The sequence below is a fragment of the Lupinus angustifolius genome, chromosome LG10 (genome assembly GCF_001865875.1).
Source record: "Lupinus angustifolius cultivar Tanjil chromosome LG10, LupAngTanjil_v1.0, whole genome shotgun sequence".
NCBI classification, from domain to species: Eukaryota; Viridiplantae; Streptophyta; class Magnoliopsida; order Fabales; family Fabaceae; genus Lupinus; species Lupinus angustifolius.
This window is the reverse complement of record NC_032018.1, coordinates 12676329-12694814: the sequence shown is the minus strand read 5'-3', so window position 1 is coordinate 12694814 and position 18486 is coordinate 12676329. Positions and strand designations below refer to the sequence as shown.

General features: G+C 33.8%; 1 protein-coding gene across 1 annotated transcript; it reads left to right on the top strand.

Annotated features, from left to right (window-relative positions):
* Positions 351-4993, top strand: LOC109358921 (vacuolar amino acid transporter 1-like). The gene is made up of 12 exons (XM_019603416.1): positions 351-695; positions 797-1071; positions 1442-1656; positions 2017-2040; positions 2136-2316; positions 2414-2633; positions 2725-2860; positions 3044-3060; positions 3163-3311; positions 3843-3886; positions 4258-4320; positions 4621-4993. Exons 1-12 carry the CDS (start codon positions 505-507, stop codon positions 4720-4722), a joined length of 1617 nt encoding a protein of 538 aa, XP_019458961.1. The 5' UTR covers positions 351-504; the 3' UTR covers positions 4723-4993.

The following is an 18486-nucleotide window of genomic DNA, read 5'->3' as shown; positions in this document are numbered from 1 at the left end:
AGATAAATATAAATTACAAGTTCAAATATTAAGAATGCAAAATGTACATTTGATAAAAAGAGATTTGTCCTCCACAATAACCAACTAGTTGATTATGACATGTGGAAAAAGTAGTAACATTTGCAAGAAACATAGCTAATGAAAGGTATTACATATTGATCCCTATTCCAAATGCATGTAATGCGCATCTCCAACTCTTTTCCTCTTCCAACTTCTCTAACTTCACTTTATCATTGTTCACTATTAATAGTAACACATGCATGCATTCATACCCAATCAACAACATCATTCCTTTCATTATTTGTAGACAAATCATCATTTGTTATTACAAAATTTAACAACAACAACATACAAATACTTAATACTTGAGCAACTATTTAATTAAGGAACAACATAAGTTACAGAACATACTAGCAGTTCTTGTGAGCATACCATATATTTCTACATTGTAAGTGAAAGAAAGGTACTTTGTTTGGTTTAAGGAGTGGTAGTTGTATTGAAACAATGGCTAACAACAAGAACAAGGAGAAAGAGAGTGAGTTTTTCATGGATCAGAACAATGATGATGACCAAGATATTGAAGCTATCAAGTATGAGAGTGAGAGTGGTAGTGATAATGATAATGATAATGATGAGGGAAATCGTAGAACACACCCCCAATCTTTCTCTTCTCAGATATGGCCTCAAAGTTACAAGTACAATCCTTAACCATTTTGGTGCTATTTCTGTTAATGTTATAACCTGAAATCATTCACTATCCTTCTCTGATATTGTTTCTTTTTTTCTTATATGACAGAGAGGCTACTGATTCTTATACAATTGCTGCAGCTCCAAATTTTGAATCAATTATAAAAGCACCAAGTGTGATTTATTCAAGCTTTGTCAATCCTTCAAAGAGTTATTTAGATCAAGATGGAAGAATGTCTTTTCTATCTGGTCAGAGTAGTCAAATTCAAGAAGGGATATCGACAAGACAATCGACATGGTGGGAGAAAGCTTCAATTCAAATGCAAGTGCCTGAAGAATATCCTCTTAATTATGGATGTAACCTCACTCAAACAATATTCAATGGTATGCTATTTTACTTTAGTTAGTCAGTGATTTGATGATTGTCTTGAAAAATATGGCAAAAGCTGGAGAACATAAATTGAATCAAAGAATGAGAAACTTGAGATTGATTTGAATGTGCGAAAGTGTGTATTTGTTAGACTAGTTACTCTTGAGTGTTTCATACTTTGGAGTGCATATATCTAACACTTACTTCCTTACTCAACAAACTTTGGAGTGTATTTATTGAACTTGCTTACTCAAAAAACGAATCTATCTAACACTTCACCACACTATAGCGGTATAGCCATACTCTAACAATGGTAATAGCCTTACTTCATTGTTTTACATTTTCTAACTGGACATTTTATGAGGTAATGTTGTATCTGGCCAGGGATTAATGTGATGGCTGGAGTTGGCCTTCTATCTACGCCTTTTACGGTGAAACAAGCTGGGTGGGCGAGTATGGTGGTGATGGTTCTTTTTGCAGCTGTGTGTTGTTATACAGCAGACCTTATGAGACACTGCTTTGAAAGCAGAGAAGGAATTGTCAGCTATCCAGACATAGGACAAGCAGCATTCGGAAGATATGGCCGTCTTATTGTATCAGTATGTTTGTTTCTTTGTTTATTTAAACTTAACTCAAGTTGTTGTGCAGTACTTGTTACTTGGTAAAATTAAGTTAGATGTTCATTCTAACTTCTAATTATATTCTTTAACATGTTCCTTGTGGTGTAGGTTCATTCTTATATTTGATCTTTATATTTTATTTCTCAAGGTTGTGATAAGTGCACCATTAAGTGGCTTTTCTCTATTTATTATTGTTACATAATTCATTTAAACTCCTTATAATAGGAGTGAAATAGAAAATGCTGATATATAATGTTTTCACACATACATTTGTTGATAATTTTGATTTAGTGCTTAATGGTTACTAACATTACTATTATTTATGGATCATGGTTGCAGATCATTTTGTACACAGAATTATATGTAAGTGCTGCATTGCATCCATTTGTTTTGTTTCCTTTAACAACTTTATCAATATTACTCGCAATCGAATATGTGATCGTCTTTTACGAATGCAGTCATACTGTGTGGAATTTATCATCTTGGAAGGAGATAATCTCAGTAGCTTGTTTCCTGGAACATCCTTACATTGGGGCAGTCTCCAGTTGGACTCAAATCACTTGTTTTCAATTTTGACTGCACTGATTATTCTCCCTACTGTTTGGTTGAAGGATCTTCGCTTAATCTCCTATCTCTCGGGTTCTCTAAACTCCTTAAGACTTGGTTTAAAATGATCTTTGTTCTTTTCAATCTGATTTTAGTATGCATTTACTTGATCTTTTGTATGATCATGCAGCTGGAGGGGTTGTTACAACAGCTTTGATAGTTATCTGTGTGTTTAGTGTTGGGACAACAGAAGCTGTTGGATTCCATCAAACTGGTCCGTTTGTTCATTGGAGTGGCATTCCATTTGCTTTCGGTATCTACGGGTTTTGCTTTGCAGGGCATTCAGTTTTTCCAAATATTTACCATTCTATGGCTGACAAGAGAGAATTTACCAAGGCAATAATCACATGGTATGGCACATAAGTACATTAACTTCTTTGTCACTGGCGTGAGGTACAAGTTTTCTTCTTTCTCATACTTGACTGATTTCTTGATGTACAGTTTTATCTTATGCATATTGGTATTCGGAGTCGTTGCAATCATGGGATTTCTCATGTTTGGTGAAGCGACGTTGTCTCAGATAACATTGAATCTTCCACCAAATGTATTTGCTTCCAGAATTGCCTTGTGGACAATTGTAAGAGATTTTTTATGCCACTTTATGCTATTTTTGTTTTTAGCTTTTCTTTGTAGTGAACATTTACATTAGATCCACATATTTGATCTAACCATTCCCTGCATTCAATGCATGGCGGGAACCAAAATGCGCTTCAGTGAACATTCAACTTGCTTCTAATTTTTTTGTTTCTTTCACTTTCAGGTAATTAGCCCATTAACTAGATATCCTTTTTACTATAACTTATTTATGAAAGTTAAACGTCGCTTAATGCGTGATCCTATCGATGAAACATTTTAGTTTGATTTTTCCTTAATACTAAACAAATATGCTTTGATGATGAACCCACTAGCAAGGAGTGTAGAGGAGTTGCTGCCAGAAAGCATTTCAAGTACTAATTGGTGTTTTCTTCTGCTTAGAACATTACTGGTTATTTCAACAGTTTGTGCTGCTTTTGTGATTCCATTTTTTGGTAAGTCAGATTTTCTCTCTGTAATACATTATATTTCTATGACCTCACAATTAGTAAAATGACACTCAAGGTAATGATGTCACTATAGCCTATTAAGTGTTAACCATTGTTTAAATCTAGAGCTAGAATGTGCTTTGTATGACTATGCTGCAAAAGTGCAAAGATATGATACTTAGTTAAATTTTTGTGATCATTGATGACTTGGGATAAATTACTTTTTCAAGTTTTAGTCAACTTTTTCCTCAATGGGAGGGCTATTGGAGAATCAATTTGGAGTGGGATTGTTAAAAAAATCACTTCTATTAATTCATAGTAATGCTCTTAGCCTCTTATTGACAAATTTTGAACTGGTGGGTGCTAATTAGACATTATATCTTTATTTATTTCAAATATGTATAAATTTAAATAGGGAACTGCATGGCTTTTAATAATATCAGAATGATTTTATAAGAAAATCTGTATGAAATATTAACACTAATAATATGTATCAGATGAGTAGCATGACTATAACATGGTTTGTTATAATTTCAGGGCTTGTGATGGCTTTAATTGGTTCTCTCCTCAGTGTACTAGTGGTAAGTAAACACTAAAATGAAATATTCATCTTAGTCAAGTTCTCATGTTGCTTAACTAGAGCATGCATTTGCCTCTGCAAAAATCGAAAAATGCTCGTTTTGTTTACATAATCTAGAGTTGAAGGGAAAATGTTAAAATAATCTGTCTTTGTTTATATGCAGCTATAATTATACTACTTTGATAACTGCAGAAAGAAAATGGAAGAGGGAAATAAAATAAATAAAAACTAATTTGTTTCTATCATAGTGCTTTCTCTTAATGGTTACTAGATTTGCCCATTGTTCTATGTTTTCTCTAAATGGTTTTGTTTTGGGTTACTTGTAAATTGTATGAAATTTCCATGTAATGTAGGAATGCTACTTTTTTTCAGGCAGTGATATTGCCAGCTTTATGTTTTCTGAAAATTGTGGGGAAAAAAGCAACAAATACACAGGTATCAGTGCCATTGATCTGTTAATTTTACTTGTTTTGGTTTTTGATTGAATATAGTTGAGTGATACATATAATCATCTGGCTTGGGTTGTTGTTATTTTAATTTCATACCCTTCTACCAACAATGGGTTGGTCTAGTAGTGTAAGGTTTCGCTATATCCCATATAACCAAAAAGTCAAGCGTTCAATCCATGTGAGCGATACTTGTTGGGGAGTCTCTTCTTTTAGAATCGAGATAACCTTAAACTGCTTAACTCTATCTGTTGTACCAAATATTCATGCACTTTCATGGCATCATCAGGTTGCTTTGAGCGTCATAATTGCTGCATGGGGAATCACTAGTGCTTTCTTTGGAACATATTCTTCTCTTTTAAAGATTGTGCAGATTTACAGAGACAATTGACAAGTCTGGCTTTAAAATTATTGTGATGATGATAAGACCTATTCTCTAGTCTCTCTTGGAACCCTTCATTGTAAAGTTCAAGTTTTTATTGGGCACAAAAAATGATCACTCACTTTTCATATGGTCCATTGAGATAGGAGGTTTTTCACATATGAGGAAGGGAAAGGAACCATATAGAGATTGAGTTTATTACATTTAATATAATAATTGTTGAGGTTTGTAGTAGCAAATCAACTACACTCATGGAAAAAGTGAACAAATTTAAGACCAATGTTGAAATTGACTAAGCCTGTTTAACTATTATTTCTCCAGCATGTTTACAATGGGAAGTATACCAGATGAAACAACCATTTAGCACAATAAGGGACTCATGTATTCTGTACCAAATATTGCATCATTTTATGTACCTTTTTTTCTTTTTTTTATTGGCCAGAAAAGTAAAACAATATATTAATTTCATATTTTTTTGACTAATAATAAACAATGAATACAAAGAATGATACATTGTTTGAAACAGAATATATGTTCCATAAAATAAGTTGAAATATGCCAACATTATTTATGTTTAATTATTGCGTCTCAAATATACACATAAGACCATACTAATATAAATATAGAAAAAGATATATACACTGATAGTGTAAAAGTTTTTTTATATTGTTACTGTATTATTTATCATTCATTTTTATTCATCATTGACTTTTCAAAAAAAGTAATTCGAATAAATAATGGAAAATATACTCACTGTATATATATCTTTATGTTTTCAATGCATAGATTTAATACTCATATAAATATAACATTGACTCGGTAGATGTTGTTAAATTATCTTATTGGGTGAGATTTACTAGATGAGATAAACTCCAATACGCAATTAGTGTGAATTAGGGTTACTAAGTAGATTTTGTTATATTATTATCTTATTTGTTATATAAATATTTATTTTTATCATTTATATATATATATATATATATGATGAAAAACTAATGAATGATTGACACTTTGAATCAAAGAAATGTCATTATTATAAATACAATTGAATAAGTATACACAAAATAATAAATGAATCATTATCAGTCAAGTCATATTTGTCAATTACTCGAACTTAATTATTGATCGTATCTAATTTATTAACTTGAAATCGATCCTAACCCGATAAAATCCGACTATAGTTGAATCTAACCATGATTGAGTCAATGAGTAAGACTGGATCAAGATAATCCTAGTTGAGATAATAAACTTATGGTATTCCTTCCTTCACAAAACTTCACATGTAACACCCCATTTTTTGCAACTTAAAAATTAGGACTTTATTATAAAAATATACTCAAAATTTATAAAAAATTAAAGACACATGTTATAAAATCAGAGTGAATTTAAAATTCTTTTTCATTAACGTGTTCAAGATGCGGAAATATTCAATATTATTATCACCAAAAAATGAGGCATCACATTCAACCTCAAAATCATGATTTATATAATTATCTATTTTTAAGTATGCAACTTTACAAAATCATTAATTTAATCTTAACATAATGATTATAAAAGAATTCATGTATGCAAAAAGAATCACTCTTAAGTATTTTTCATAAAATATAACTTATACAAAAATTAGTTGCAAAGACCAAGGGTATCCCTAAATCAGAGCCAATAATTTCAATATAAACAAGATACTTAACTTTACATCAGTTAAGTTCTTCTTCTTGTCTATATTTCCATCAATGGATATCCATAGAGCAACTGTAACAAATCTGACATACACATAGTATAGAAAAAAGAAAAGACAAAGAAAGGGAGTAATAACCAACTACGACGACCGTAGCGTGGAATTACATAGAGAAATAATATTAAAGTGAGACACCCTATAACACAACTATAATCAAACAATGTCAAACATATGCAAATAGTGCATGAAGTTAATGTCTTATACAAGAGGATATTCACATCCCCAATTATTATATCTTTCATGCAATACAATATACAATTCACCAACCAATCACCACCAAAATTACAATACCTGAAGGCCAAGATCCTAGTGGGAAAGCAACCGGGAGTACAAATATCCTTAACAACGGTAAGTAACAGTTATCTCTGTTGTCCATGACCTCTATTTGAGGTGCTTACATCGTAAGCCCAATCCATTTCAAGATTCATTTATACCGATCATGAAATGCGCAAGAGGGTGTCAGAGATAGTTTAGTTTGCATGTAGGACTATCCTGGTCATATGGCTTATAAGACCGAACTCTCACTGGACTGTTCCACCTAAGAAATCCCTCTAGGCTTCTTGACGAATCACCATCATTGCCGCCCCTATCTAAATCCCAATGATATTTTTATCACCGTATCTTTTCATTTTCTCCAACTTCAACTACATGAATACAATGCATGCCACTTACAGAAGTTAGCTCATTAAATCTTTTAATCAAGGTTTTCATAATTTTTATTCCCACAAATATCACCTAAGTTAGTCATCTCAGTTCCAATGCATTTATATCATGCCAAGTCCAACGGACGAGCTCAAGATGTTAACTTAGTGATCCCAATTGGGCAAAGCCCCAATTTCAAACTTATGTATTTTCCAAATTAATATAACAACTAACATATGTATTTCCCATTAAATACAATAACCACGTATATTATTTTCTATTTCAATCCAACAATGCAACAATCAATAACATAAACATTGAAATTGAGATATTTCTGAATTATAACATTGTCACAAACATTTAACACATAAAACAATTATCGATTTATCACAATAGTCACATGCATACAAACATAATTATTTAGCAACCTTTCATGACGATGTAATAACATAAGCGAGTACCTCGCATTATGTTACACATAAAAATGAATTCATACATGTTGGAGAAATTCCTTCTCCATCCGAAATCCATAGAGTGAATGCGGAAGTCCTTATGACCATGGCTTTGTTCCCACAACCTAATGTGTATGCCCATACATACACCCGAATGGAACGTCCATGGTCCAGACTGAAGAAACCACAAATGAGTTCATGGTGAAAATGAAAAACATACCTTGTTGAGCCATTTCCGGGATCTCGAAGGTATGAGGGTGAGATGATCTTCCAAATGATAGAGCGCCGAATGGTTTTTCTTTTGTTCTCTCTAGAGGGGAATGAGAGAATACCTTAGTTTCTGAAAAGTGTTGCTTAGGGAGAGAAATGCCTTAGCCTTATGTTATGAGGAGAAACCTCATCCTTATACCTAATGAGCTTTATGGATGGGTGGATAGTGTTATCCTATCCTGGATAACACTATTCTCATCCTACCTTATTCTCCTTAACCTTAACACCTGAAAACCTGTTGCTCTACAAATGGGGACCATAACCCATAAAAGTAACCCCGTAGTGGTTACTACTTTAGTTGCAATAATTCTGATTCAGTCCCTTCATCAAATCAGAAATTGCCTGAAGGTATCTACACTTATTATTATTTCATGACACATATGCCCTTAGCCACCAAATTAATTACTTAAGATCATTTTATATTTTGGCTAATTACATAATGGCCATAACACAATTATAGAATTATATTTGTGACCCATAAATTGTCAGAAATTCCAACAATCTCCCACTGGTCACACATATGATTCTCCGTACGTGTTATCCTTATTGCGCGCTTAATTGCCATTATGACTTAGGCATATCCAAATTATCCCGTCCATTAGTCCTGTCTCCATATCGAACCACAGTGAACTTCGCCATATCAATCATGGCTAATTCAACAATGATCACCAACATTGACACAACCAAATGACACAGATACATCATGAAATGTGTAGCATGAAAATTACATGAATATGATCTGTACATGTCAATTTTCAACTGGTCCTACTTAACTTTAGTGAGATCCTTAATAATAACATAAAACCTTATTGTACAAAGTATAATGACAGAATACCAAACTGAATGATTAATCAACTGAAGTTTGAATACAAAGTATTCATACAAAATACTGAAATTACATAGAACATAACAAAATGTGTGCACTTTCTAACTCCCACTAAACCAAAATATCCTCACACTGTAGAACACCCATGTGAGCAGCATGCTCATGAAAGACCTTGGGTGTGATAGCTTTTGTGAGAGGATCCGCAATCATGGAGTTAGTGCCTAAGTGTTCTATGGAAAGCTGTCCACTTTGTACCTTCTCCTTAACAACTAGGAACTTAATGTCGATGTGTTTCGACTTTGCCGAACTCCTATTGTTGTTGGAGAACAACACGGCTGATTTATTGTCACAGTATAACTTTAGTGGTCTTTCAATCCTTTCCACAATCCGCAGCCCAGTGACAAAATTTCTCAACCATGATGACTGAAGTGATGCCTCATAACATGCTATATACTCTGCTGCCATGGTGGATGAAGCTACAAGGTTTTGCTTGGCAGAACGCCAAGAAACCGCACCACCAGCTAACAGAAAAACATAGCCTGAAGTAGATCGTCTACTATCTTGGCATCCCGCAAAATCGGAGTCAGAATACCCAATGATCTCTAATTGGTCTGATCTCCTATATGTGAGCATATAGTCTTTTGTTCTCTTTAAGTACCTCATGACCCTTTTGGCTGCTTTCCAATGGTCCATTCCTGGATTACTCATATATCTGCCTAAAACCCCAACTATGAACGCTATATCCGGACGCGTACATACTTGAGCATACATAAGACTCCCTACAGCTGATGCATAAGGGATCTTTTGCATTTCCTGAATTTCCAGATTTCCTTTAGGGCACTGATTGAGACTAAATTTGTCTCCCTTAGCAACTGGAGTATCCATTACTTTACAGTCCTGCATGCCATACCTTTTGAGCACCTTTTCTATATAGCTCTTTTGTGATAATCCAAGAATACCCCGAGATCTGTCTCGGTGTATCTGGATTCCTAATACAAATGAAGCTTCACCAAGATCCTTCATTTCAAAATTACTGGATAGAAATGTCTTGGTTTCTAACAAGGTACCCACATCATTAGTGGCAAGCAGTATGTCATCCACATACAAGAGCAAGAAAATATACTTGCTCCCACTGAACTTGTGATACACACAATCTTCAACTGAATTCATCTCAAAACCAAAAGAGAGAATCACCTCATGAAATTTGTGGTACCATTGACGAGACGCCTGTTTTAGCCCATAGATGGATTTTGTCAATTTGCAAACCATATTCTTTCGGTCTCCCGTTACAAAGTGTTCTGGTTGCACCATATAAATCTTTTCATTAATGTTTCCATTTAGAAAAGCTGTTTTGACATCCATCTGATGAAGCTCCAAATCATAATGTGCTACAAGAGCCATGATTGTCCTAAGAGAGTCTTTCGATGAAACCGGAGAGAAAGTCTCTTTATAGTCAATCCCTTCCTTCTGAGTAAAACCCTTAGCTACAAGACGTGCCTTATACCTCTCCACATTACCATTAGAATCCCGCTTGGTCTTAAAAATCCATTTGCAACCAATGGGTTTCTTACCTTCTGGTAATGGGACAAGTTCCCAAACTTTATTGTCTTGCATGGATTTATACTCCTCTTTCATTGCTTCAATCCACTTTTCCGAATTGGAACTTTGGATGGCTTCACGAACGTTTAATGGATCATTGTCCATTAAGCCATCACCCTCATGTTCCAAAAGAAAGCAAATGTAATCATCCGAAATTGCATTTCTCCTTTCTCTAGTGGATCTACGCAAAGCTATAGGCTCTTGCACCTCTTGTCCATGTTCCTGAGGGTTTTGAGTTTGTCCTTCATGAATTACTAACTCACCTTGAGCAGGGAAGGTTTCATCAACTATGTCCTGAGGAGGTTCCAAATTTGCTTCTTCAAAAGCAACCATATGAATCGCATCTGGAATAGATACAGATTCTTCCTCTAAGACAAAGTTTCTAACCTTATCTTCCCCCTCAAACTCAACATCCTCAAAGAACGTGGCTGTACCCGTCTCAAATATGGATTTCATACTTGGATCATAAAATTTATAGCCCCTTGATTTTTCAGAGTAACCAATAAAGTAACTACTCACTGTACGGGAGTCCAATTTCTTTTCATGAGGCCTATAAGGCCTTGCCTCAGCTGGACATCCCCACACATGAAAATGCTTCAGACTTGGCTTTCGCCCAGTCCAATGCTCATAAGGTGTTTTAGCAGTTGCCTTAGTTGGTACCCTATTAAGAATATAAGCTGCTGTCTTAAGTGCCTCTCCCCAGAGTGACTCTGGTAAGGTAGAGTGACAAATCATACTCCTTACCATGTCCTTAAGAGTCCGGTTTCGTCTTTCAGACACACCATTCATGCTAGGCGATCCTGGCATGGTGTACTGTGGGACTATACCACATTCCTCTAGGTATTTGGCAAAAGGCCCTGGACGTTGTTCACCTGAACCGTCATATCTACCGTAGTATTCACCACCACGGTCAGATCTGACGCACTTAATCCTTTTGCCGAGTTGATTTTCAACCTCAGCCTTAAAAGTTTTGAACACGTCCACCGATTGGGACTTTTCATGAATTAGAAAAATGTATGCATAACGAGAATAATCGTCTATGAATGATATGAAATATCGTTGACCATTCCAGGAAGCCGTAGGGAATGGCCCACAGATATCCGTATGTATCAATTCTAAGACGTCCGAAGCTCTATATGCACCATATTTCGATTGTTTGGTTTGTTTTCCTTTTATGCATTTAACACAAACATTAAGGTTTGTGAAGTCAATGGAATCCAAAATCCCATCTGACACAAGACGCTCAATTCTCTTTTGAGAAATGTGACCTAGGCGCTTGTGCCATAATGCACCTGAATTATTATTTTCAATCTTACGCTTAGTACCACGTGATTCCACATTCAGGGTTTCGCTATAATCAGTTATGATATTCAGCATATAAAGGTTGTCATTCAACATAAGTGAACCAGTTCCAATAACATTTGAATTTAAAGACAATTGAACCGAATTGTTTCCAAATGAACAACAATAACCAAATTTGTCCAAATATGAAACAGAAATCAAATTCCGTCTAAAAGACGGTACAACAAAAGTGTCTTTCAAATCCAAATAGAAACCAGTACATAATAACAACCTAAAATGCCCTATAGCTTCCACTTCTACCGATTTCCCATCGCCAACATATATGTATCTTTCAACATGATTAGGCTTTCGGTAGCTCAGGCAACCCTGCATTGAAACACTGATGTTAGAAGTTGAACCGGAGTCTAACCACCAGGTGTTTCCAGGTACTGAAGTTAAATTGACCTCAGAACAAACCAAAGCAAGAAATGTACCTTTCTTAGCACGCCAGGCGTGATACTTTACACATTTCTTCTTTTGATGTCCAGTTGCTTTGCAAAAGAAACAGACATCATCCTGCTTCTGTTTCTTTTGCACTGAACCCTTAGCAGCTTCATTCTTGGGCTCTGAAGTGATTTTCCTTTTGCCCTTGTCTTTAGAGGTAGTAACATAATGGGCACTTTCAGTCCTCTCTCGCTTCAATCTTTCCTCTTCTTGCACACAAAATGAAATGAGCTCATTAAGAGTCCATTTCTCCCTTTGACAGTTATAAGAAATCTTAAACTGACTGAATTGTGCAGGAAGAGACAGTAAGACCAAATGAATGAGCAAGTCTTCCGACATGTCAAGCTTAAGGGCCTTAAGTTTTGAAACGATGTTGGACATTCCCATAATGTATTCCCTTATGTTTCCCTTGCCTTGATACCTCATGGAAATCAAGTTCTGTAACAGAGTACTTGTTTCCGCCTTATCGCTCTTTGCAAAGCGCTTTTCAATCTCAGCAAGGAAATCTTTGGCACTATTTATCTCATCCGAGATAGTACCCCTAAAGACTTCTGGAATGCCACGCTTAATGATCATCAGACTCATGCGATTAGAGCGATCCCACTTCTCATAATCCTTCCTCTCTTCAGAGGAACTAGATTCCAAAGGAGAAGGAGGTTGCTCTACCCTTAGTGCATAGTCCAGATCCATGCAGCCAAGAACAATTTCCATGTTCTCTTTCCAATCCTTAAAATTTTCACCATTAAGGACCGGAACCGAATTCAAATTTGCAGATATAGAAGCAATTGATGTAGCTGATTGAAACAAAAGACAAAATATTAAAATATGCTCACAACCCAAAATTATCATTGTGCTCAAAACAATGGTATGTAGCTCACTTGAAATAAAAGACAATCTTAATGGACAACCAAACAACAATTAAACCAATGCACAAAGATACTGAAGTCCCAAAAATAATTTTTTTTTTCCGCTCGGGCGAGCCAAATCTCGCTTGAGCCCTATTTAAGGCGATTTGCCTCTGTTTCCTTCTCGCTTGAGCGAGCCTAATGTCGCCCGAGCGAGATTTCGCTTGGGCGATGCGCTCTCGCTTGAGCGCCATTGAAGCCAATGCTTCTGTTCAGCTCTCGCCTGAGCGAGAGCACTGCAGCAGAACATGAAAAGTGCGATTTCAGCATCGCTCTTCTCCCAAAATCACCCAAAATTCAAGATTAAACCAGAATCATCAAACATTCATAATTAAATCTTTCTATATTCATATGAAAAACATGAATTTAAAACAATGAAAACATCAAAACCCTAAATCAATCCAGTTTTGGGGTAGAACATGAAAACCTAATTTCATCCATAAATCAATTTGGGGTGGCTCTGATACCACTTGTTGGAGAAATTCCTTCTCCATCCGAAATTCATAGAGTGAATGCGGAAGTCCTTATGACCATGGCTTTGTTCCCACAACCGAATGTGTATGCCCATACATACACCCAAATGGAACATCCATGGTCCAGACCGAAGAAACCCCAAATGAGTTCATGGTGAAGATGAATAACACCTTGTTGAGCCATTTCCGGGATCTCGAAGGTATGAGGGTTAGATGATCTTCCAAATGATAGAGCGTCGAATGGTTTTCCTTTTGTTCTCTCTAGAGGGGAATGAGAGAATACCTTAGTTTCTGAAAAGTGTTGCTTTGAGGTTAGTTGGAGGAGGCTTATCCTTATGCCTTATAAGCCCTTATGGATGAGTGGATAGTGTTATCCTATTCTGGATAACACTATTCTCATTCTACCTTATTCTCCTCCACCTTTACACTTGAAAACCTGTTGCTCTACAAATGGGGACCATAACCCATAAAAGTAACCCCGTAGTGGTTACTACTTTAGTTGCAATAATTCTGATTCAGTCCCTTCATCAAATCAGAAATTGCCTGAAGGTATCTACACTTATTATTATTTCATGACACATATGCCCTTAGCCACCAAATTAATTACTTAAGATCATTTTATATTTTGGCTAATTACATAATGGCCATAACACAATTATAGAATTATATTTGTGACCCATAAATTGTCAGAAATTCCAACAATACACATATATTTCCAGCACAATCAAATATCTAAGACTTTATACATCATCATGAAAAAGATCAAGGACTCTTACATGGAAAACAATTTCCATGAGAGTTCCTAATCGACAGGACTCTCCGACTTTTGAGGGAATCGGAGAGGAAAAACTTCAATGAAATACTCTAAGACCACAATGACCTTCTCCCTTACCTTAGTTGCTTTATCTCATAACTTCAACTTGTTGCACCAACATGAACACATCTACTTGATCCAAGTGCCGCACTTCATCCACCAATAACCAAAACATAATAAATTCCAACAAACCTAAACACGTAATAATACATATATAAGCATTTGTTTGGTTATTCTAGGGTACACTTAACCAATTTCCGCAACAAATCTAAGACATATAAATATTAATCTATTTTATAACATATGAAAAGTGAATGAAACAAAGTATATGATTTGATTATTATCTATAAAATAAGTACCCATGCGTATATACATCACCATACATACAATATGAAGTGAAAAGGGTTACACGTTTACACTGTATTCATCATAGATTCAGAATCCATATTGGTATAATAGTTTTTAAGAGAGGATAGTACATGTTTTCACAACATAATAGCTCTTGCACAATCAACGGATTATTACACTCATGTGTTAATCATTTCACCATATATATTTTTTTAAAACTAAGTGCACTATATTCATTAAAATACCACATGGAGCAGTAACTATCAACCTATTTTAGATCTGGGTAAAATAAATTGTTTGAATGCTAACCATATGAAAATTCAATCTTATGAGAGGAAAGAAGAATTAAGACTAACCAATAGAATGGAGTTGGGAGAGTGTTACTTGTTAAAATAGAGTAATTCAAAAGTTAGGTAAAGTAGTTTTAGAAGTTTCTATATTAGGAATGATAGTTAGTTGAATTGGTTGAAAAGCTTGCTATATATAGTAAGTTGGGATTTTGTGATTTTCATTCCAATACAAGTGAAGCATATTCAATTAATCATTCTTTCTTCTCTTCTTTCAATTCTTCTCTAACACTACTTGGTGTTGTTGGATTAATGAAGAACAATCCAAACAATTCCACAAAAGAAGAAGATGTGTATTGTATGAATATGGTTATGGTGAATGAATAAGAGTTATATGAGTATATGAGATTGATATGATGCAAGACTTGGTTAGGGTTTGAGAATTTGAAACAAAGATAAAGATGATAGGATTATGGATTTGAAAGAATTCGGGAGTAGATAATTAAGGGTTGTTTAGTTAGAGATAAAAGGACTAAAAGAATAAAAGGATTCAGATAATGATGATATTATCTTAAATATTTTATGATAAACATTATGTAAATATAATTCATTGAATCAAAAATCAAAAGAAGATAATGGTATCATATAAAATGATACAGGATATATTATTTGGTAAATTTCTTATCAAAAGATAAACACTATAATAAAATAACATTTCTATCTCAAAATATATTTTTGAAACAAATCTCCATCTTAGAAGATGAAGATTCATTTGACTAAAAAAATAATCAATGAATTAACTTATTTTTAAGGTAGCAATAATCATAAACTTATTAAATAATCATCCAAAGATCTACAACTCATCTAAAACAATCGTATTTGTCATTAGATAAATCTACAAAAGTAAATCAATTTTTTTCACTCACATAATAAAATGATAGAAAATTGTGGTGTTACATAACACAATGCTTCCCTATAGACTCATATAAATAAGATAAATGCCTCTCTTATCTATAAGAACAAAGATCATATGCCTAAAAATATTATAACTTTATGTCTCTAACTAATTAAATTTGAATGAATAATATAAAAATATTAGTTTATATTTTATAATTTTTCTTTTTTAATGGGTGTCATTTCTTAATTGGATTAGAACAACCACAACGATTGTTGTTAGCATTGTTCTTAACGGAATAAGAACATTCTTATTCCGTTAAAAGATCCAAATAAGAACAAAAATAATATTTATCATTATTAAAAAAAAAAGTAAAAAAATGAAATATTGTTTACCTTCATGGATACATACAAACTAAAGATACAAATAGAACATAGGATCTCCCTCTCCAAAGAAGCTATCACATGCATGAAGCAATCATAATCTGCTGCAGCAGGAGGTGGGCCATGAATTTATTCCAATTTCTTTTAGTCCAAGTAACCTCTTTGACTTTGTTAACGAAGGGTACTATCGTAATTTCATCACCAAAGGAAACTTCTGTTCACTACCTTCCAAAGTTCCAAGCACGCGGCGCGATAGATAAAAATGAATCAGATTTAATTGTTTCTGCTTCACAGTTTTCAAAGCGAAGAAAAAGGCCCACGTTATTTGTTATAATTACGATAAGGCCATTCCTTGGATCATATATTAGCATTGGAGAGAGTGGAGAGTGACAGCGGAATCATTACGTATCCTTTTCCCAATGGGTTAGGTTAGGTACCATAAATTTCAAGGCTTCAAAGGTTACAAAAAAAAAATTATAAACTCTTGAGGTTCTACCCACACAATATCCATCTAAATTAAGGTTGATATGGTTATATCATTTTGAAACAGAGCATAAAATATCATGTCTTGCTCCTAGATATGGGTAGGATGAGTTTAACTGGCGTCCTAAATTAAAAATATAAAAAATGATATAGTACATGAAACATTGTAAGATAATATATATTGTCTTTTTTTTTTATTTCATTGCTAAAACATTGTAATATTTATATTTGGCCCATCAAATTTCTTACTGCAGTATTCATTGATGTTTGTGGTCATCCTGTCCGCCCGTTTGAAATGTCTGATTGGTGAAAAAGTTATGTTGGACGAGCATTTTAGGACGGATGAACACATTTTTCATGTCTTGTCCGCCCAAAATGTGTAGGCGCGCCCCATGTGCATAACCTAAATTGCCAATGATACTCGTAATATATGAGTTTTATACAGTATTATGACATTTTTTACGATTTATATTAATTATCATTAACTTTTCAAAACAAAAAAAATAAATAAACAATAAATGATGTAGTAACTATATAAGTCTCTATCGGAGATATAAATTATGAGATGTAATGGATATGTTCCTCTTAGGAATTAGATTTTTTCTATATTATAAAAAGTATCATTTTACTTTTTATGTAGAGAACTAATCATTTTCGGTGTACGTGAGTATCTTTCATTACAAATATCGTTCTCATGAATTAAATCATTCATTCTAAAGATATAGTGATGAATTACACAACTATCAATATCTTTAACCTTATTTGTTTTAACCTTTCAAAAACCATTTTCAAAAAATGTGTTTAATTCATTATTACTTACGAAAAAGATTTTTAGAATGTCATTTTCAAAAATCTTAACAAATAATATTCATTCTCCTTTCGTGTTTGCTAGTGTCAACTTCAAAATAAATAACATTCTTTGTTTATAGTTCCGTTCCTCTTTTACCACATCCGTGCAACTTCACTAGTGCTTATAAGCACGAAGATAGCATAAAGATAGTGAGTGTTTGTCAAAAAATTATCCACTTTTTATGTTAAAAATGGAATTCTGTTACGATGAGTAATGAGATGTGTCCTCACATCTTTGTTTTTTTAAAGGCGCATTTTGGTGTGGAATATGACCCAAATGATTACATATTTTTATAAGTTATATGTTATATTTTATTTTCAAAATTTCAACCTTTTTTACTCTGTTTAAAATTTATTGTTGTTAAATGTTTTTTCTGTTATCAGATATAAAATGTCCAATGCTCTATTTATTTATTGATTTTAATGTTTAAGTACTATAGTTATAAAGTTTTTATATTCAGTATATTATTACCGTTTTTATTTTTATTTTTATTTTTATTCAGATGTTAATAATAATTAATGTAACAATGATGAATTACATCATCAGTTTGTAAAAAGAATGTTTCAACGTACTACAATGACTCTTTTTATTTACTACTTTTTAATTTATTATAACATTTTCTTAAGTGCTAAAAAAAAGTGGTGTGGGAGGAAAATTTAGCGTGGATAGTATAGTCAAACTACACTATCATGTAGTTTTTAGGGAACTCGTGAATGAGATCCACGACTTTGGGAAAGTTGTGGACCAGGAACGCGACTTCCTTGACACATTCTCTTTCCTTCATGAAAGTCGTGTATCTCATCCACAACTAGTGTTTAGAAGTTGTGTATCCTAAACACGATTTACATTGTATATAAATAATGAAAATGTGTTCTAACCTAATAGTTTTTGGTTGACATGGTAACCTAGAGCTCCATGGTTCAACACCTACCAAATGACATTTTTATTATTTATATAAATGAAAATTGTGTTTAGGGTACACGACTTCTAAAAAAGTGAAAGTCGTGGATGAGAAACATGACTTCC